The sequence below is a fragment of the Rutidosis leptorrhynchoides genome, chromosome 2 (genome assembly GCF_046630445.1).
Source record: "Rutidosis leptorrhynchoides isolate AG116_Rl617_1_P2 chromosome 2, CSIRO_AGI_Rlap_v1, whole genome shotgun sequence".
Lineage (NCBI taxonomy): Eukaryota > Viridiplantae > Streptophyta > Magnoliopsida > Asterales > Asteraceae > Rutidosis > Rutidosis leptorrhynchoides.
Window position 1 is genome coordinate 430,645,239 of NC_092334.1, and position 24,850 is coordinate 430,670,088.

Sequence of the window (24,850 nt, forward strand, 5' to 3'; positions counted from 1 at the left end):
AATGACTTGATGTAATTGTTATTAAATCATAAAAGAAAATAATTAAAAAAATGAAGAACAATAGAAGTTGCTCGTCGCTGCTTATGAAAAAAAAAAAATTTGATTCCTTTTTTTTAACGTATTGGACAGAATTTAAAACATGAACTATATTTCAAATTGATCCTAAAAACTTTCTAAATCTTTAATTTATCCTGAAACACAGACATAAACTCGAATTTCCTGAAGAACTCGCTGTCTGACTTTTTTTACAAAAATATTTGACTCCAAAATTTGTAATCGATATGAAGAATTGGGTTTTGAGATTTTACATACAGCTTAAACGAAAAATTACTAACACAATTGCATTCAAGGATTTTGACAAATACTTTAATTTCGAGTATTGCTATAAATAAAAATGAAACAGAGGTTTCGACTGAAACAGAAAAAAAATAAATTAAGAAAATCTGTTGTATTTTTTGATTAACAATTATAGAGATCCTATATTGTGTCTGTGAATGGTGAAAGCAACAAAATTTGATTGAAAGAATTTGTATTGTTGTGGTGATTGAGGTCGACTGGATATCACGAGCCAAATAGGGTTTACAGGAAAAAAAATGTAAAGCTGTTAGTGATATCAAATAATTTTTGCGTATATATCTGTTCTTTTTATATATATCTTTATATTTTATATTATATTTATATTTATATTTCTTTTATTAATAATTAATATCTGTAAATATGTTAATGATAATAATGTTGTTAATATTAATAGTAACAATTATCATAATAATAACAATATTAATAATAATGATAACAATAATATAACAATTTAATGTTAATACATGATTATAGAATAATATTTTATAAGCTTCTATAGTATTTATAAATTACCTATTTTACAGTATTCATATAATTAATTATGTATATAACAATATAAGTATCTTTTATATATTATATATTTATCTAATTATATATGTGTATTTATATATATATATATAGAATTTATATATGTGTATGTATATATATCAGTATTTGTATACCTATATATATCGATTATGTATATATATGTATATTAAATATCTAAGGAAGTATAATATTATTAATTATATAAATATTACTATTAATTTTAATAATAATAATAATAATAATGTTAGTGATAATTTTAAATAACAATGTTAATGGTACTAATAATACTATCATTAATATTAATAATATTAATGAATATAACAATAATGTATCAACTATAATTTAATTTATAAATACATTTAATATATTAATATTACAATTATATAATATGATAGCATTTATTTAATATTTATATATTTTATATATTACAAATAATTATTAATATAAATCATATATATATTCGTATATATTTATTTTAATAGTGACTTAATTATTTTATTTCTCATTTTACATTTTTAATTCCAATTCATTAAAGTGTATTTTATTACTCAAAATATTATATATATACCCCTATATATATATATATATATATATATATATATATATATATATATATATATATATATATATATATATATATATACAATTGTTCGTGAATCGTCGAGCACAGTCTAAGGGTACTTGATTACAAGAATGTAAGTCCAAAAGTTTTGAGATTCAACATTACAGACTTTGCTTATCGTGTCGAAATCTTATAAAGATTAAGTTTAAATTTGATCGAAAATTTCCGGGTCGTCACATCGGAATGATAGGGGATATTCTTATATGCATCTTGTTAATGTCGGTTACCAGGTGTTCAATCCATATGAATGATTTTTGTCTCTATGCATGGGATGTATATTTATGAGAAATGAAAATGAAAATCTTGTGGTCTATTAAAATGATGGAAATGATTATTTATGTTAAACTAATGAACTCACCAACCTTTTGATTGACACTTTAAAGCATGTTTATTCTCAGGTATGAAAGAAATCTTCCACTGTGCATTAGCTCATTTTAAGGATATTACTTGAAGTCATTAATGGCATATTTCGAAAGACGTTGCATTCGAGTCGTTGAGTTCATCAAGATTATTATTAAGTCAATTATAGTTGGATATATTATGAAATGGTATGCATGCCGTCAACATTCGATGTAATGAAAGTTTGTCTTTTAAAACGAATGCAATGTTTGTAAAATGTATCATATAGTCGCGATGTAATCATATGTTATTGTATTCGTTCTTATGGATTAGGACGGGTCTTTACATGTGGTATCAGAGCGGTGGTCTTAGCGAACCAGGTTTTGCATTAGTGTGTCTAACTGATAGTTGTTTAGATGCATTAGTAGGTCTGGACTTCGACCGTGTCTGCATGTAAATAGTTTTGCTTATCATCTAGTGTCGAAAAATTAATTGCTTATCATCCTTAAAGTCTAGACACGTCTTACTGCCCCTATTACATAGACAGTGTATAGATAAATTCATATCTTAGCGTATATGTTATTGTTACCCTTGCCTGACAGCTTCCGTAGATTCCTTCGTAAATTATGGGATTTTAGTATTATATATGCATATGTAAATTATATATTGCAGGGTACTAATCTACATCCTATAATCTATTTCTTATCGAAAATCCTTCATCTGATCGTACGAGATGAATCCCTCAACCAGTTCGAGTCCCTCGAATTTCGATAGCTATTCCGATAGTTATTCAGACAACTATTCCGATATGAATATTCACCTGAGCTCCGAAAGTAGTGTAACCGGAATGGATCAACCAATTAGCCATCATTAATTCTGGATGAGTTGGGAATGGGTTCGTAGTCGACTTAATCAATGGAGACGCGAAGAAGGCGATCCTTTTCATCAACCGAATTCACCTCTGGCGATAAACCTGAAGCACTTACCGACGAACCTGTTCGAGACACCATTTTCTCTCTCATATCCAGAGTATCTCGTCATGATTATATACTATCTCAAAATTCGAAACCTTATTCATCTACTCGTTCCGACCGACAATCATTTCGGAGTAATAATTCAACGAGCTTCGCGCCCGAGTTGTAGCCTTGAAAAATATGGTGCAAAACGTACCAGCTTCAACAACATCACCGGCACCAATAGTATTACTAACATTAATATCAGTACCACCAACAACCCAAGTTTCAACATCACACGCCTCAACATCTCATTATGTACCTCGAGCATAATCATCATTCTATGAATCGTTCTACATTATCTATCTACGTTCTACATGACGATTATATAATTTCTAATGTTTTAGAGATTATTTATTCTAGTTCCAACCGAAAAATCAAATGAGATTAATATCATATTAACTCATAAATCCATGATTATATCTGAAGAAAATATATATGTATATATGCTTTCATAAAGATTGTAATTAAAAAAAAAATTTCTTTTGTACAAACTGTTAATGGTGAAAATATTTTAACGGGTAGGTAATACCCGAGGAATATTTGAATTTCACATTAATAAGTTACACTGTACATTCTTTGAATCTGATTCAACGTCCATTTACTATCCTACTTACATCCACAGATATACGAATCCGTTCACCACAGAATAACCATTTTCATTCAATTTCATATTTGAATTTTGATCTATCAGAATCCAACAAGTGGCATAATGAAGAAAATATTGGACAAAATAAAATTTGTTAGAAACAAACGAATTAACTAATTGAAATTTTATTAAGAATCCACGCTAACTGTTCCTAGCTAACTGTTCCTAGCTAACTGATTACATTTTATTTATCGCAATTTATTTTATTGCAATTTAATTCTCGCAATTTTATTTATTGTCATTTAATTTCTGTTATTTAATTTACGCACTTTATTTATTGTCATTTAAATACTGTTATTTACGCATTTTAAATATCGGAACACGTATACAATGTTTTGACATATCATATCGACGCATCTATATATATTATTTGGAATAACCATAGACACTCTATATGCAGTAATGATAGAGTTAGCTATACAAGGTTGAGGTTGATTCTACAATAATATATATACTTTGAGTTGTGATCGAGTCTGAGACATGTACACGGGTCACGATACGTATTAATTAATTCGAATATTATATATTAAACTATATATGAATTATTAGACTGTTAACTGTGGACTATCGACTGTGGACTAATAACATTGGACAATTAAAATGAATTAAAATATTGATTATAATATATGAAACTAAACATTTCTTCAATTTTGCCACTTGATTTCATCTTAAACCTCATTTGTATCTTGATGATTACAATTTGCGTTCAAACCTTTCATAATTCTTGAACACACCTCAATCGAGAGGATGAACCAACCGCACTTCATCTATGGAAGAAAAGATTGATGCATATAGTTATGCACCTAAAAACACTCCGAACCTGAGTAAACATTTAACATGTATCTGTGCTAGCTCCTTTGGCGTTGTTATTACCGAAAATAACTTTGCAATCCCTTTTCAAATTAGCCAATTTTGTCACAGCTTCAACAAATCAACTTCCACTTTCATTTGGATTAGCCTTATCATAACGTTGATATATAAGTTGCCTTTCGTCATCGTTACCGGGGACCATTTATATCTCACCACATTAGCATTAAACTTACCAGCAACTTCATTGCTCAATAGCTTAAGTCTCTCCGAAGAACCATTATATTTGTTCATTAAAACCCTATCATATACTCATCCGCATCTTGTAACGAGAATTGCCATACCAATTACCGGGAATCAGCAATCCGTACTTTGAAAACTCACATCATTACTACATCAACAGTTATATGTATACATATAACACCTATCTCTTAGAATCATGACCTTCCATTCTGAAATCCTGAAAAGCACCCAGTCTACGAATCAATACTCTGAATATTCAAAGAGTTGAATGAAGCAGCAGAAAATGTAAACGACCTTAACAGTCAAAAGTATGATGATAAAGAATGGAGTGTTGGAAACGCTTAATAGAAAATTTAGTACCAAAAAGAGGATTATGCGAAATTATGAAGGAGACCAAGGACAAATGCAAGGACCAAACTCTATATTCAAAGAATCCAGGTAATTATGGATCCAATGAAATCTTCAGCAAATATCTTGCTCCGAAGTCATGTTAAATCTTGTGGAAAATCTTTCTTCATCAACCTTCGATCTTAGAAATTCCAAAATATCATCATAAATATCTTCGATATTTCTGAGGATATTTTCATAAGTATTCCTGTCCGAAATTATTTATCTCTTCGTGCTATCTATATTACATCATAAAAGAAACTGTTTTAGTTTCTAAATTCTGAACCCTTCGAATTTAAAACATGAATGTTTTTGAAGTAGTGTTGAGAACTGATGCATGAGTTAGTATAATATAATGACACTTGATCAACGTGATTATATTACAGTAAGTCATGCTGAGTTTCTAATGGAACGTGATGATTCACAGATCATAACGTCATCATGTGCTATGTTACACGACTCTTACATTCTATCTAATCTATAAACATATCAAGAACATATTTCTTGATAGTTTTATCTTTTATCTTGTATTCTGGTAATTTAACCAATCAAGATCGTGCTAATACAATCTCTCTTAGAACATTAGTCATGTTCATTCGAAACTCCATACCTATGAATTCTGAATCATTATTCGCTTGACTTAAAGTCGGGAAGAGAAAATAAAAGTATGAATTAAGAAGGAAAGTATAGAAGATAGGAGTGTGGAAATAAGGAAACGAAGAGGGTGGATTTATAGTGGAATATCAGACAAAGAAATCGAGACAGATCATCGTATTTAACAAAAGAGGATTCTAATTTCCTTAATTACCGAAGAATCAAATCTTATTACAAAGATTTTCTTTAAATCCTTTGAATTCCGGAATTCAACCATGACTACGTCAAAAGTTAAGACAAAACTTTTCACTCTTTCATGATAGCTTCATTCGTACTCTTCGAATAATCGAATTGTTTTATCTATATTACTCTATGATGATAAAACTTTAATTTTCAGCTCGTATGCGTCATGAAAACATACTTATTGTTATTCATGACCATCCCAATCAAATTTTGGGATGAAATTTCTTTAACGGGTAGGTACTGTGACAACCCAGAAATTTTCGACCAAATTTAAACTTAGTCTTTATATGAATTCGACACGATAAGCAAAGTCTGTAATGTTGAGTCTCAAAAGTTTTGAACTGTATTCATGAAATCATTTAACCTTTGACTATTCCCGACGATTCACGAACAATTATTTGTAAATAAATATGTAGATATATGTATAAAAGTAAGTATATACAATAATTTGAAATAATAAAATACAATAGATCATTAAAATTAAAATTAAGTATGTAAAATAATATACAAAATAATAATTTGGTTATTTAAAATAAAGCTATATATAAATGTGTACGAATTCTATAAATAATTATTATGATATATATATATATATATATATATATATATTAGATTATACATAAAAGGTTAAAATATTATATGTATTATTAAATGATACCTAAATAATAATATATAATAATAATATATTAAATTTAATTACAAGTTATAATATAAGTTGTTAGTATTACTAATAGTAATATTAATATTAATATTAACATCAGTATTATTAATATTATTATACTAATATGAAAATAGAATACTTGTAACTTGGTATATCTTTTATATCACTTGTATTATTAAATATTATTATCATTATCATTAAATATTATCAAACTTATTAAAATTATTATTATTGTTATTATTAATATCGTTATTATAGTTAAATTAGTATTATGACTATTATCTTTGTAATTATCATTATCATTATTATTATAAGAAATACAAATTAATATTATTAATTTTTTTTATTGTTATCTTTATGAATAATATTATTGTTATCATTTTTTTATCATTATCATTACTTATTAACATTATAAATATTATGAAAATATTTATTTTTAATATTATTAATAATTATTATTAATATTTATTAAATATAAATTAGATTCAAATAACTACAAAATCTGTTAAAAATCATTATCTATACTGTAGAATCTGTCGAGTTAATTGTTATATATGTCCAAATCAAAATCACAGATAAGATCAAATGTTGTTATCAATCTGTTTCAAGATATATTTTTTATTAATTACTTCTGTCCTTATGATAAAAAAAATTGTCGACCATATTAGCTATAAGTTAAACGAATTATTCCATGACATTGAAAGCCATTCAAATCGTTCAACTCAGTTATCAATTATATGTTATAATTAATTCATCTGTAAGGACTTAACAGAAAATTTTCAAGAACAGACACGAACCTGCTTTGTTCTTTTTTTTTTGTAAAGTCTCAAATTCGAATCAACTTTCAAAATGTGTAAATGCCATGTGGTTAGGAATCTTTCATTTAAACTGCTTGCAAAGTTTCAAATTACAATTTTTAGTATCGAGCAAGAATTTTAGAGTCAAAGTATTAAATCCAAAAAGTCAAACGAACGTTTAAAGATCAAATTAAAGCTGTAGATGTTGTTACTGATGAAATTAGTGATTCATAAATTTTATATGAATCATTTTCAACATAATTCATGTTATAATATTTTCTTAAAACCGTTTATAAATCAAAATCAAGGATTGAGTTATGGTATTCATCACGTTACAGCATTTTTTTATTTTATTTTATTTTTTTGACTGAATTATAAAAAAATATCCTATACAGATAGTTCCTGGTTCGTTTACATCTTCTAATACTGTTAGTAATTTGTTATCATAATTTTGATATATATACTTTGGTCGAATTTGGAAGTGAAGAAGAGGAAAAGAATAAACAGAATTATTATCGAGTTTAAATAATAAACGGGTCATGTATATTTTAGAAAAACGGATTTAGTGATATGGTTAAGGGTGTTACCGGGTGGGCGAGAGGTCACGGGTTTGAGCCCGAGCTTGGGCGTGGACAGCAACATTTTTTTTTTACTCCTTGTGAGGTAGTTTATCACCATTACTCATTATTGTTATTATTATTATTATCATTATTAGTATTATGATTATTATTGTTATTGTTATAGTTAGTATTATAATTATTGTTATTACCATACTTATAAGTATTATAATTGTTATTATCATTTAGTATTATCATTACTAATATTATTATTTATAGTATTATTATTATATTATTTTCGCTAGTAATATTATTATGATTTCAAGAATACTAAACATGTTAAATTATAATAAAAAGTGTTATGATAAAGATTAGGAAATTGATTATAATTATATGAATACATATAGAATATGATTATGAATACAAATTAATATTAAAAGAAACTATAGTCATTAGTTATAAATTAAACACGAAAGATATGATTATTATAACTATGAATATACAGGTTTAATAATATTGTTAAGATTTAAAAAATATAGAAATTTTGGATATAAATATTATTGTGAAAATTATTAAAATCTTAACTAAAGTATGTTTTAAAAGAATTATTATAATTAATATTATCCTAGTTATTTTAATACAACTTAGTATTACTATCATTATTAATATCATTAATAACATTATTATTATCACTTTTATCAATATTATTATAAAATATCATTATTTTTATTAACTTTAGTATTATCAAAATTAATAATAATTTCATAAACAAATGATCTTCATATAAAAAGACATATATTTAATATACATAACTTAACTATATTAATATTACGATATGTAAAAATGAAAATGTTTAAATAAATAAGGAAACTTATAAATTATTAAATATAACAAGTACATCACTAATTATAATATATAGATTTATTCAATTACAAGTATATGTTTTAATATATATACACAAATGATATAGGTTCGTGAATCCAAGGCCAATCCTACACTTGTTCAATGTCGTCATATGTATTTTTACTACAAAATACAGTATTGTGAGTTTCATTTGTTCCCTTTTTAAATGCTTTTGCAATATATATTTTTGGGACTGAGAATACATGTGCTTTTATAAATGTTTGACGAAATAGACACAAGTAATTGAACTACATTCTATGGTTGAATGATCGAAGCCGAATATGCCCCTTTTGCTTGGTAACCTAAGAATTAGTAAACCGATCAACTAATTGACGTGAATCCTAAAGATAGATCTATTGGGCCTAACGAACCCCATCCAAAGTACCGGATGCTTTAGTACTTCGAATTCGTTTTTATCATGTCCGATGGATGTCCCGGAATGATAGGGGATATTCTTATATGCATCTTGTTAATGTCGGTTACCAAGTGTTCAATCCATATGAATGATTTTTGTCTCTATGCATGAGACGTATATTTATGAGAAATGAAAATGAAAATCTTGTGGTCTATTAAAATGATGGAAATGATTATTTATGTTAAACTAATGAACTCACCAACCTTTTGGTTGACACTTTAAAGCATGTTTATTCTCAGGTATGAAAGAAATCTTCCGCTGTGCATTAGCTCATTTTAAGGATATTACTTGAAGTCATTCATGGCATATTTTGAAAGACGTTGCATTCGAGTCGTTGAGTTCATCAAGATTATTATTAAGTCAATTATAGTTAGATATATTATGAAATGGTATGCATGCCGTCAACATTCGATGTAATGAAAGTTTGTCTTTTAAAACAAATGCAATGTTTGTAAAATGTATCATATAGAGGTCAAATACCTCGCGATGTAATCATATGTTATTGTATTCGTTCTTATGAATTAGGACGGGTCTTTACAGTTTACGATGGATTTAGAAGAGAGATGATGAGGTAAAGAGAGATGAAAATGGTGACGGGTTATGGTGGCTCGTTGGTGGTGTTGGGTATTATGAGGGATAGAGGTTAAACAGAAAAAGAATTCGATCTTGTGGTGTAGGTGGTCGAAGTTCCTGGGTGGTAAGATTGTTGTGGGTTTTATCAAAGGAGGGAATGATAATCGATGATGGTTCATTTATGTTTGCTTGTAACTATAAAAAAAAAATACATGAACCCATTGATGGGTTTGGTACGAGTTACAACAAAAAGGTAGTTTGTGGTGACCGTTGAGAGTAGCCGGGAGTGACTCTTGGTGAGTGAAAATTGTGGTATGTGAATTCAAGGTGGTTATACGTGGTGGTGTTTTATTTCTCAATTTACAGTGAAGATACATATAATGTGCCAATAAAAGATTTATGTATCCATCAAGAATCGAGTGAAGTTGTTTTGTAGTTAAGATTGGTCGACAGGGAAACAAATTGTGAGCAGATTGTGAGCAGGAAACGAATAAAGGAGATAGGGATTGTTAACAGATTTTGTTGTTTACTTGTAGTTGAATTCATTTGTAATCAAATTAGAGATATGAATATCAATTTAACATAGTTGATAGAGATGCAAAACTGTATCCAGACATATATCTATTTGATTCTATATGTAATTAGTTTTAATTAAATAAATAAGTAAAGTAACAATACAAAAAAAATAATAGATTAAAAAAATACTGTTATATACAAGAAATAATAGCGTAGTCAATTATACGTATCAAGTTTTATATTTATATATATTAAAAATATTAACATTAATAACAAAAATATAAAAATTTTATTTATGTTAATATAACAACTACATTTTAATAAATTAGGTAATACTTAATAATCATACAATATATATATTTACATATATTGAATATTTAGTACTTATACATTTTAATATATATCTTTATATGTATATATATATATATATGATTACATAATATGTGTTTGTATCATTTTAAAAATATAAATGTTTTATATATAAGTATTATATATATTTATTTAATATATTATATTCTTTCATCATAGAAATAAATTTCAACATATAGTATTTGTAACTTTTTGATGCACAGGATCACGATGGAAACAGGAATAACCGAAAAACACAAGACCAGGATATTTGTTTTGCCAAACGGCAGGGAGTCTAACGCGTTTTTGTGATATTTTATTGATCGTAAAAATAAAACTCCCCCAAACCTAATAACAATAAAGTGTTTAAATACTAAACAAATGGACAAACCCTTATTGAACTAAAATAGCAAAACAAATAAAGAACATAATTAGAAGCCAAATAAAACTGCAACTATGCAGCTACGTATCTTGTTTCCCAAGCTCATACTTTAACCTGGATCCCATCTGTTAACAGGAAGCCCATTAAAGCTGTCATCCAACAGCCCATTAACAGCTTGCAGCCCCTTAACACTATGCAACCCATTATGTTGCTTATTCCTTCATGGGTCCTTAATCTCACATGCACCTGCATCATCCTCCCCTTCTTCGGAAAGACTCGACCTCAAGTCAAGACCCTCATCGGGACCACCAACATGACATTCATTTAACAGTGGTTGAACCTCAAATGGGAGTTTACTGACCTCATTAGTACCCTCGGTAACGAATAAAGCATGCGTAAGATCATGCTGTTCTAATTTGTGTTCAAAGTCAGCGCGGTTAAGAAAGAGGTTTGGTTCAACTGATTCTTTCTTCTGTGTATCTAACGGGGCAAGTGTAATATTCCCGCCATCTTTGGAAAAAGTATAAGTATTACGAAACCCATCGTGGCGTGTTTTCCTATCAAATTGCCATGGTCGACCCAATAACAAATGACAAACGTCCATGGGAATGACCTCACACCAAACTTCATCACTATATTTTTTTCCAATCGAAAAATGTACCAAACAACATTTATTTACTTTCACATGATTACCTCGTTTAAGCCACGTTAGTTTGTACGGTTCCGGATGATCTTCGGTTTTTAGTCCAAGTTTCTCCACCATCTCCGTTGATACTACATTCTCGCAACTCCCACCATCAATTATCATCAAACAAATTTTACCCTTAGCCGTTACTTTGGTTCGGAATATATTATTACGGAGCCAAGAAGTTTCATCAGTTGTGTCAACCGCAACACTAAGTGCACGATGGACAAGGAGCGCTTCTCCCTGATCTGCATAAATGACCTCACTTTTTTCATGTTGTTCGTTTTCGCCCTCAGTATCGTATACAGGTTCCTCCTCATTATCCAATATGGTCACAGTTCTGTGGTTAGGACAATCACACGAATAATGACCAAAGGATTGACAGTTAAAACACTTTGGGCCCTTGCTACTGGATACCTGAGTCGTCGGTGTTCTTTGTTCACCTTTTCCTTTTTCAGGTTGAGGGTCATTGTTGGTAGGTAAGACATGTGTATCATGGACATAAGGAAGTTTACCCTTACCTCTTTTCTGTTGCTTTTCTACTCATAGGGCCAAGCTACACACATCAGAAAATGAGAGGTATTGTTGTAGGCTTACAACATCAGCTATTTCTCGGTTAAGAACACCCAAAAATCGAGCTATAATTTGCTCTTCTTCCTCTTTCGCACCACATCTCATACGCAACTTCTCAAACTCTTGAATAGTTTCTTCAACGCCCAATGAACGTTGTTGAAAACATTGATATGCAATGAAGGCCTCCTGCCTAAAATTTGCAGGCAAGAATTTTCGTTTGAGTAATTTTTTCATCTTCTCCCATGTGCTTACTTTTGATTTTCGGGCAGTAACCCTATCTTTCTTCACATGTTCCCACCATAAAGATGCGTGCTTGCGCAACTTTATGGCGACTAATTTCACCTTGAGGTTGTCGAGAATGTCTTTGAGATTAAAGATACGCTCCACCGTGCTAATCCAATCTAGGAAATCATCCGGATGCATAGATCCGGTAAACTCAAGAATCTCTACTTTCATCCCTAGACCACGCAACAGATCTTCTTTTTGTTCTCGACGAGGACCTCTAGGCGCGAAAGGATTCGTATCAGTCCATTGATCGCTCTTCTGATCTGAATCACTTTCTTCAAAATCATGGTCACAGTTGAATTCCAATTGAGCAATTCTTCTCTGTAAAGGTTCAATTTCGGCACAAGGATCGATGTTACCACTTCTTCTAATGAATCTGTGGTTACCACCTCTTCCGAAACCCCCATGAGAAGATTTATCTGCCATCCCTGAACTTCTGATACCAAATGATGCACAGGATCACGATAGCAACAGGAATAACCGAAAAACACAAGACCAGGATATTTTTTTTGCCAAACGGCAGGGAGTCTAACCCGTTTTTGTGATATTTTATTGATCGTAAAAATAAAACTCCCCCAAACCTAATAACAATAAAGAGGTTAAATACTAAACAAATGGATAAACCCTTATTGAACTAAAATAGGAAAACAGATAAAGAACATAATTAGAAGCCAAATAAAACTGCAACTATGCAGCTACGTATCTTGTTTTCCAAGCTCATACTTTAACCTGGATCCCATCTGTTAACAGGAAGCCCATTAAAGATGTCATCCAACAGCCCATTAACAGCTTGCAGCCCCTTAACAATAAGCAACATCCAACAGCCCATTAACAGCTTGCAGCCCCTTAACACTATGCAACCCATTATGTTGCTTATTCCTTCGTGGGTCCTTAATCTCACATGCACCTGCATCACTTTTATATATATATATATATATATATATATATATATATATATATATATATATATATATATATATATATATATATATATATATATTTCAATATACATATCATAATAATTATTTATAAGAATCATGTATACTTAAATATAGTTTTATTTTAATAATCACTTTATTACCTCATCTATCATTTTACATACTTATTCTTAATGAGTGAATTGTTTTCATATTATTATATAACTTATATTTACATATATATATATATATATATATATATATATATATATATATATATATATATATATATATATATATATATATATATATATATACACATCTTTATTTACACAACAGTTCGTGAATTGTTGGGAGTCGTCCAAGGTTAAATGAATACATGAACATAGTTCAAAAATTTTTAGACTCAAACTAACAGACTTTGCTTATCGTATCGAATTCATAAAAATATTAAGTTTAAATTTGGTCGAAAATTTCCCGGTCGTCACACTTACGGGGATGAAGCTAGATCAATTGAAAATTCGACTTATGATGTCTAACAACAATCTTAAGGAGGAGTGTTAGCGTATCTAAGCTTGTTATTAGACGTTAATCTTATGTTATGTAAACTTAGTTATTAAGAAAACTTAGTTACTAAGAAAACTTAACTATTAAGTATTCTTAGCTATTAAGTATTCTTAACTATTATGAATACTTAGCCATTATGTATTCTTATCCATTAAGGATACTTAGATATTTTAGTATCCTTAATTGCTAAGTAATTATCGATATTCGTGACCGTTAGCTCCTAAGATTTCTTAGAGGTTAAGAAAGTTAGTTTTTTAACCTATAAATAGATATTGTAATCAAGAGTTGTATAAGATAACAAATCTTCAAATAATACACTCAATCTTCTAATTATTTCTATTCTATACTTTCATTATTTATTCTAATCTACTTAACAACAAAATCTTGCTATTTTAATCTTTAGCAACAAAGTGTTGCTATTTAATCTTTGAAGTGTAGAATTCTATTATATTAACATTTACACCCCACTCCTGATGCTTTTAGTCTGGATGTGAACAGTAAAATAAATGTTGCCACTTACCCTTTTATTTCTCCTGTGATAAAATAAATGTAATAATCTACCCAAATCAGTGAAATTCGCTTGTGATAAAATAAATGCAATCATCTACCCAAATCGGTGAAATTCACTTTTGTAAGTATTAAATAAAACTATAGGCCTTATACTTAACGGTAGTAGCTGTAGTACACAAGTTGAGATGACCTTTGAATTACAAACAGTAGTAGTACACAAACATTATAAACAAACGTAAAATGAAATTTGTTTTAGGTTTATACAGGTCACACAAGAAACAAGTTAGAAAAAATCAGTTCTTTTTTCCAATAGCCAATATCTATACCCATGTAACCAAGTACACGAAAACCATTCCATTTGGGTCTACAAACCGAGTCTTTTTAAGATGTCGACCGACGTTAGTGGTGGCCGTGGTGGTTCTATGACAGTCGAAGTGCCATTTCATGAAGAAGCGTACGCTTTTGAGACCCATTAATCACTTGATTTGTTTCAGCCTTTTCTAACACATCTGTAACTATTCCAGATGCATGACCAAGCGCTTCCTCAGCTGTTCGTCTCAGAATAAAAGCCTGTACATACACAACCAATAACCAAACTACGCAACATATTTGTGGCAAAAAGTTTATTAAAAAATATTGGTGTATCGATTAAGACATGTGTATAGGTGTTATAAAAATGTGAGGGTTACCTGTCCATGGTGCGAAATAGTTAACGTGCATGGTGATTGTAACCATGGTTCACCGTCTATTTGAACGGGCAGTGGTGCAAGAAGCTGGATTTTAATGGACTTTCCTTGAGCAAGTCTTCTGGCTCGAGAAAGGCCCACCTGCCATACGGATCACATCGTTAGGCGCTCAGGCAAAAAGTGACATGACTTTTTTTTTTGAACGAGATTAGAGTCACTGACGGGGGCCATCAAAAAGTTCCCACCACCAGATCATATCCGTTCCACGTGTCAAGTATATTCCATCGAACAACTGCCATAGGACAGGCTCTGCGTGTAGTCACCCTTGGGAAGCACCCCCTGAAGACAGGCTCAGACAACGATGCCTCCAGAAGACTCCATAAATTGCATTATGAAATCCCCATGTGAGACTCGAACTCGAGACCTCACAAACACCCTGAAGGGCGGCAACCACTCAGCTAAATGGAGATGGTTTAAGTGACATGACTTAAATCACTATTTAAACAAAACAAAACGATGAATGTTTGACAAGGTATCATTTCAGACAGGTCTGAGGGTGGATTGATTAACAGGTCAAAACGGATTCAAGAAGATCAGCAAACCCTTTTTTTTCTTCTATCAATTCCTTTTTAGTGAAAAAAAATAGGCTGTAAAATTTTCTTATTGTCATTGGTGCCTTGTTTTGTTAGAAATACATGTTAGGATGTTTCATGCATCTTTTCGGTCACTTTCGACCCATTTCTTCTTTAGTTATGTCTTTTATTAAACAATCACCATATAACCTAAACAAATGGGCCAAAATTACCACGCATGTTCTAATCAAGCAAACGGAAGCCAACAAGTTACCTGAAGCTTTCCGAGATGCCAAGTGCCTGATATGCTCACAACCTCTAACATCTTATCGTGCATCGATTGAGGATCAAAATTATCATTGTTTTCATTTTCATTCTGCCATAAGTCTACACCGCCCATATAGCTCCCAATATTAGCAATAAGTACACCTTCTGCATCCTGCAAATATCAAAATTTCAAACTTATGTTTATTTTCTACTACAATTCAAAAAATGTCATATTTCAAACCACCAAAGAAAAACTAACCTCCGGAACCTCTATATCCGTACCATCAACCTCTACTCGAACTTGCCATGGATAATCAGCTAAAGTTCGGTCCATCATACTCCTCGCACCTTCTCTAGCATATAAAACTTTATTCATGAACTGCAATCACACCGTCAAAAAGTTCTTAGAAATAAAAAATCTTTACGTTTTTTTTTCGAAATGTCGAAAAATATGTGCACCTGGTTATAGAATTTCTCAGGATTCTCTTCCCTCAAATTATGAATATCAAGCGCGACCTTCGCATCACATCCCACCCCTGCAGTTATAAGTTTGAATTAAAATCAATCATCAACGATAATAAGTGGTCCGATATCAACACTACAACAAAAATGGTCTATGACGATCTTTTAGTAACAACTTATTATTTGGTCACTAATAACGTTATTTAGTTACCATTAAAAAATTCGTCACTAAATTGTGGTTACTAAATGATATTAGTGACCAAACAAATGGTCACTTTGGTCTCCATTAATGTTTTGCAACGGATCTATTGACGAGTAACTGGATTTAGTGACCAAATTAGTGTTGAGTGTTATTAGTGACCAATAGCTCTCGTCACTAAAGCTCGTTTTTCTTGTAGTGCAAAAATCTTACGTACCAAGATAATTGTTCATGAATTTTGGGGATCGAAGGGGTCTTCCCCTTTGATTTACGATAGAAACTTTCCAACGATCAAGAACCGTCAATGCGGCATGTTCTACGTGTTGCAACATCGTGCATAAGCCTCCTTGTTTTTCGACCGAACCCAAACCACCTCCCCATTGTAAGACTCGGGCCAAATCGTTCCCGGTTCCCGCAGGTAGAATCGCAACAGGAGGTGGAGATACAAAATTCTGCTTTTCGATTGCGTCCAATACCCACCCTGCTGTACCGTCCCCACCACATACAAGGACTTTAAAATGTGGTACTTTCCTAAATAAATAAAGACCGACTTCTGGACCTTCTTTCGAACTCAGCTCAAAGATCTACAACGTATTCAAGCAGGGTTTATTAAGATTAACTATAGGTGTCAAAATGGGTGGGTAATTCGGGCCAGGTAACTTGTAAAAAGTGTAACTTTGGTAAGTTCACATATGTGGGGTTAGACAGTTGGACCAGTCCACCAACATATTTTTAGTTTATAGTAACTGATAAGATCAAAAATAAGTATTTTATACAATAATAATAATAATAAGGATTTTTGTAACGATAGCTTTAACGACGACCCTTGAGGCTGCCGTTAAGGTGCAAAGAACACTTGTACTTTTTGATAACCGCCATGTAAAAGTCAAGTTAATTTCTTGGTACAACACATTAATGCTTCTTAACGACAGCCATAAGGGCTGTCGTTAGAAAGATCCAAACTTCATAAGTACCAACCTGAACAGGGTTTAACAGAATATTCAGCCGAAGCCTGATTGAATCTCCACGTTTAGCGCCACTTTTTTTGTTGATGAAAACTAAAAGAGGCCTTGCATCTGGATGCAAATTAACCAAATCATATCTCTGTTTCATTTGTACCTTCTGATCATCTCTCTGAATACTTCTTTTATAACTCATCTTTTTGTTCATCATATCACTATCACCATCGTCGTTTTTGATATCAGCATACGGCGCGCTTTCAGCAGACGATTCCGCTACACTACATTCACCATCATCTATATTCACCCGATTACGCTGCTTGTTTTTCTTACTTTGACTTGTAATACTTGCGCGAACAGAAGACGCAAGCTCATTGGCTCCAAACGTTAACGAACTCAAGAGTCCACCCGATGATGACCTGCTCAATATTTTCACATAAAGTGGCGATAAAATCAATCTTTTAAACGGACCCATATCGCAAATATCACCCGCTTCACGATACGTACTATGACAATCGACATGTATCAATCTTTGACACCATAAACAACACCATATTGGTGAACCACCAAGAAATGAAGCACTACACGGTTCTTCACAATGCGTACAAAACGATGTCCCTTCAGGTTGATCAATCACTTCGGTCCACCGAATAGCCCATTGGTGCAATACATGATCGGACCCCACCATCGACACACATTTACAATCTTTTTGTGCATTAGAAGAACAATTTAAGTGGGCCACAGCGCCACATATGCTACAACGATGAATAAAACTACCAGAAGACACCATTGGCCCGAGCGATTGAGATGGTGACATCGACTTTAGACATACGCAACAGTTTAAACTCTTCCCACGAGCTACGGTTTCTAAATACCAAGTGTGCGGTGCAACAAGCTCCTTGCTTGATTTCGGATCTTTTTTTGTACCTGCAATCGCTTTTGTCCAACTAAGACTAATGTTTCTTCTCCATTGAAACGCGGTGTAAACTATTGTTAATATACCAATAAGACCAGCAATAAAACATGAAATAATGAAGAGATTCGTTTCAGCTAGTTCGGATGGACTCTTGTTCATCCAAGCAGCGGGTAGGAAATGATCGTCTTCTCGATACTCGTCCATTTTACACAATTCTAACTCACATTCCTAATTCAAACATGTAATAATTGAAATCAAAATATTTTCAGTCATCTTGTATGTTCCAAAATTCGAGCTATTTCATCGACACTTCATCTTCAACTAGATAACATAAACTTGTATCGGGTTAAGTACTCAATAACACAAATGCATCACCTACAACGAAAATGAACAGCGTGTGCGCTTATTTGTATAATCAATGTATCTATAATTTGTTGTAGAATGATGAAACGAAAGCCTTCGTGACCAAAACGTATATAGAGCAGCATACTAGAAATCTAGAACGACAGAATATAAAATATACAATGTTCATTGACATCCCAAAAACTTGAACGTAAACAACAAATAAACATAAACAATAAGGATATAAAAAAAAGTAGGCAAAGAAGTAAACACAATCTCAATCACTGCAACTTTAGCCAACAATTATATTCACATTCAACATACTAAATTTTTTTGTGTGTGGCTAAAATAACGATTACTATTAAAATTAAGATGCCCTCATTTATAAATGAAGGATCCATAAATAATACATAAGAATCGACGACCATTAATGAAGGATCCATAAATAATACATAAGAATCGACGACCATTAAGGCTCGAATAGAGAAAACAAACAAGAGCAAACCTAAAAATAAAAATAGCTAACTCTATCCAAGCCTAAAACTCTACCGGCCAACCAAACAACCAATGATATCAAACAAAATGGCGCTCCAAACCTAAATAAATGATACAAGACTAAAAAAACCAAACGCCACAAACCTATAAAACAAACAACTAACGAGAAACACTCACCTAGGAGGCACCCTTGTCATTAAGATTATCCGGATGTGAAGTGATCCCCTCGATTTTTTCAAGATACTATAATTAAATAATTACTAAAATGCACATTTAACAAATAACTACTAACATGCACATTTAGCAAAAATAAATTCTTGATCCTTTTTTTTTTTTAAAGGCAAGCTCCTTAGAATAAGAATTAGAACAATATTAACCAATTTAGAAACATATCTTGAAGTGGCTAGAGAAAAGGGCCGTAAACGGTTACCGAAAAGCCTTATTAGGCCGTGTACATCTGAGTAAACTATTTTGAACGGAAAAATCTTTTTCACTTACCGGTTTACCGTTTTATTTCAACTAAAATATATAGTTTAAAGGGCCATACGAACAAAGCCCAGATCAACACACGGTGATATACTAGAGTATTTATGTATTTTTCCGTATGCAATGATCCAAATTAGAAAAGACATAAATGGGCATATATTCGAGGAAACGAACAAAAAAACCCTAAGATGGAAAAAAGCATCATGATCACAAAAAACAAACACAACATGAAAACGAATTAAATATACCTGGATTTTATTCGCCAATAAAAATGCAGATCATATATAGAGGATGAATGAATGTGCGTATGTGAATATTTTGAACGTGATTTTGTTGAAAGCTTTTGAATTTATTGTTGGGTATTTCAATTGTATTATATTATATTATTTCTTGAAACAAAAGAAGATTCCTTCAGGTTTGAGATATAGATACATGGATTGTGTTGTTGGTGGCATGAAAAGAACAGACAAGGGTCCACCTTGTACGAGGATTCATGTTATCTCTTGTTTTTTTGTTGTTGAAAATGACGCATGCCAGTCAACATGGAGGGCACGTGAGGACGGTCACGTGGTTATTATCTTTACATTTTTCACAAAGTGTAATGGAATCTTAACTTTTGATTAAAACGTTAAGAAGATAGAATTAATGTTTATGGTTTGGATGAAAAATCGGTTAAATTTGAGTGATTGGATTAGTCTGGTCAGGTTTATTTATCATTGGTCAAGTTTGAATTATTATAATTGATATGTTTATACAAAGCCAATAGATTCTAATTAAAACTAGTCACGTTATAAATTTAGTGTTGGAAACAATGTTTCAGATGGCTCTGCAAGAGAAGAGGAAGTGCAACAAAATCCTCAACCTCAAAATGCCCATGTTTCACATGTTAGGTTTCCTAATGAAGTAGGCTCGACTAGTAATGCGGTTCAATGAGAGGATGAGGAGGACGGAGAAGCATGGAATTGTTGGCATACAGAATCTAGTGAAATAAGAAAAGGCATGATCTTTAGAGACAAAGCAACTTATATATGATGTTCGGTTATGGAATATAAAAAAATCGAGAAATCATCGTGCAAGATAGTCGACCGGGTTATTGGAAGGCAAAATGCTACACAACTAGCGAACATTACAACGGTCACCCGCAAATAAGGGTTTGTTCGTGGAGAGTATCTGGTTCGATTAGAAATAAACATAAAGTTTGGCGTATATCTAAGTTTAGTGAAGAACACAATTGTTGTGGAAGCGTTCAGGAAAACAACAATCGTTCTTTAAGCTCTAGCTTGATTTCGAGTGACATTATCCATCTAGTGGATAAAGACATAGCTTTTCCGGTTAAACACACTCAAGCATATGTTAAACAAGTATATTTTTCTCTTACGCTAAGGCATGGAATGCTAGGCGTATTGCAATCGAACGTTTGTATGGAACTTATGAAAGTAATTTTGTTGATCTACCAAAGTATTTAAATGAATTGCTTTATACAAATCCTGATATAATTGTTCGTTTCTTACCCGAACCTCGAACTGAGAACAATGTCGAACTGAGAACAATGTCGACGACACCCATTTGAAAGGTAGTATAAGATTCTTACTGCCGTTGCGAAAAATGCTAACGAGCAAATACTACATGTTGCCTTCGCAATAGTTGATTGACACAAATGATAGTTGGAGTTGGTTTATGGAAATGTTCCAAGAACATGTCAATTCTCATAACAATTAAGAGTTGTGTGTTATATTCGATCGTCATCAAGGTATACTGCATGCGATGCAGGCAAATACATATGGTTGACATCATCAATTTTGTTTGCGCCACATTCATAGCAACTTACTGAAGCATTTTAAAAACCTTCCAGCCCTCAAAAAATTGTGTTGGAGAGCCGGTTCGACTATAAAACAATACATCTACCTCAATGTCATTCGGGTAATTAAAGCCCTTAGGCCAGAGGCTTAGAAGTATTTTAAAGAAGCGGATTCAAGATTATGGAGTGTGTTTAGGGACCCATAAGGGCGTCGTTGGGGTAACACAATGACAAACATAGTTGAATCCCTCAACAATAGATTGTCTCATGCCCGAATGATGCCGATAAAAGCGTGTATTGAATATTCATTTGACTACACCAGAAACCACTTCATCGACCAAGGAAAGAGGCATATTTTTTAGAATTACCATTGTCCAAGAAAATGTGGAAGATCTATCAAGATTATAGATTGTCTTGCTCTCATGTCATTTTTGTGTGTAGCCATCTAAAAGAGGATCAAAACAAAATGACTAGCAAAAAATACACAACTACCATGTGAAGAGAGCAATATAACCATGAATTTCATCCACTTAGAGACATGAATTAATGGGCAACGGTAAATTGGAGGATTAAAGTGGATCCAACGAGATCGATTAATCATAAGGGTAGGAAGAAAACAAAACGTTTTAAAAATCAGATGGATGAATGTGTCAACCAGGATAAACCAAAACCAAAATGTACTCTTTGCAGAGCTGAAGGTCACAACAGGACTACATTTCATTTAAGATATCAATATTTGTGTAATTGTATTAAGATATTAAATTGTCATGTAACGTTTGATTATGTATTTAAGTTAATTAATAAGAGTGTTTTGGTTTAAAAATGAATAATAATAATAATAATAATAATAATAATAATAATAATAATAATAATAATAATAATAATAATAATAATAATAAATTTGAAAATTTAGGGTTTTTGAAAAAACAACCTTCCCATGATCGGTTTCTGTACCTTTACCACAACTTTTATAGTTAGCTTTTACTGTTAAAATTAATGACTCAACCCCAAATTTTTCTATATTAACACACGTCTAATTCTTTTCCACACACTTAAATTCAAAACACGTCTAATTCTTCTCTATACATACAAATTCAAAACATGTTACTTGATAGTGCTCCAAATGAACATATATTTAGACACAATATCCTTCCAATATGTAAAGCTTTTAGTTACTATTGTTCTATTTTTATGTAATAATCGTTTAAATAAATAAGCGCGAAGACAAAAGAAGAAAACGACGATTTGAAGACGCAAACGACCAAAAAGCTCAAAACTACAAAGTACAATCCAAGTGGTTCAAATTATTGATAAGAAACGTCTCAAAAGTTGCAAGAGTACAAGACGCAAAACGCAAAGTACAAGATATTAAATTGTACGAAAGGACGTTCGAAAATCCGGAACCAGGACCTGAGCCAACTATCAACGCGCGACACAACGGAGTTAAAATTACAAATCAACTATGCACATGAATATAATATAATATATATATATAATTATATAAAATTATATATATTAAATAAATATGTCGACAAGCTAGGAGCCAAAAAGTATGTGACCAGGAAATGACGGCCATGTGATCGCATGGCCAGAAGGCACAAAACTCATGCACTCGCATGAGTTACTGTAGCAGGCCACATTATATAAAACTCACGTTTTCTGGCCGAAATAAAACACACATCTTTTTCTTTTCCTTCTCTGTAAGAAACATATATATATATATATATATATTTATAATTTAAAGTTTAATTTAAGTTTAATAATAATTGGGTTATTGTAAGAAATGTTTTAAGGTTTTGTAAGTCGAAACTCTGTCCGTGTAACGCTACGTGATTAATCACCACTGTAAGCTATGTTCTTCCTTTTTAAATTAATGTCTCGTAACTAAGTTATTATTATGCTTATTTGAGCCAAAGTAATCGTGATGTTAGACTAAATATTAAGATGGGGTTATTAGATTTTGTACCATAATTAAGGTTTGGATAAAAGACCGACACTTGTGGACATTGGACTATGACTATTAATAGATAAGGGGTATTGTCTAATTGAGCGACAACTCATTGGAACCTGTCGAACCTATCTTCAAATTAGTTAATCTAATAATTATTAAAATGATTATGTATGTCCTATTTAGTGACGTTTATGCGACATCTTTTACGATCATTTAATTAATTATTCGGGTTGGGTAATTGATTATTCATTCTGATCAAGTGGGTAAATTAATATTCATATCTCATTAAAACATGGGTGGATTACATACAAGGATAATTGGTGTAATTGTTTGTAGTGTCCCGAACTTTTCCATGTTTATATATATTAATTGAGATTGATATTTACATGATTAAATGTTTCCAACATGTTAAGCAATCAAACTTGTTAAGACTTGATTAATTGAAATATGTTTCATATAGACAATTGACCACCCAAGTTGACCGGCGATTCACGAACGTTAAAACTTGTAAAAACGACTTGACGATATATATATGGATATACATATGGTTAACATGAGATTATGATAAGTAAGTATCTCCATAAGTATATTAACAATGAGTTATATACATATAAACAAGACTACTAACTTAAGGATTTCGAAACGAGACATATATGTAACGATTATCGTTGTAACGACATTTAAATGTATATATATCATATTAAGATATATTAATATATCATAATATCATGATAATATAATAATTTAACATCTCATTAGATATAATAAACAATGGGTTAACAACATTAATTGAGATCGTTAACTTAAAGGTTTCAAAACAACACTTACATGTAACGACTAACGATGACTTAACGACTCCGTTAAAATGTATATACATGTAGTGTATTTAGATGTATTAAAATACTTTTGGAAGACTTCAAGACATATATCAAAACACTCATACTTAACGAAAATGGTTACAGTTACTTTCCCATTCTTTTCTTTCATCAAGAATTCTAGTCGTATTCTTACCCGTATTATACACAGCTTCAAAACGTACTTACTATGGGTATATACTAATAGGAACTAGCATGGGATTCCACTCTTGATTATGTCATGTATGACTAATCAATTTTAACTTCTACCATGAGCTAGTCAACTAACTAGAACTCCTTTTAACCCCACTCACCACTCACCAATTAACACTCATCATTCACTCCATTTCACTTCCAAATCTCTTTCTAATTCTCTCTCAACACACCCACAC

General features: G+C 31.4%; 1 protein-coding gene across 1 annotated transcript; it reads right to left on the minus strand.

Annotated features, from left to right (window-relative positions):
• Positions 1-14,891: 14,891 nt before the first annotated feature.
• Positions 14,892-18,736, minus strand: LOC139892390 (diacylglycerol kinase 1-like). Its single transcript, XM_071875457.1, has 7 exons — positions 17,636-18,736; positions 16,875-17,241; positions 16,456-16,532; positions 16,256-16,375; positions 16,004-16,168; positions 15,161-15,298; positions 14,892-15,041 (listed from the first exon to the last, which is right to left on the minus strand). Exons 1-7 carry the CDS (start codon positions 18,734-18,736, stop codon positions 14,892-14,894), a joined length of 2,118 nt encoding a protein of 705 aa, XP_071731558.1.
• Between the last annotated feature and the right edge of the window lie 6,114 nt (positions 18,737-24,850).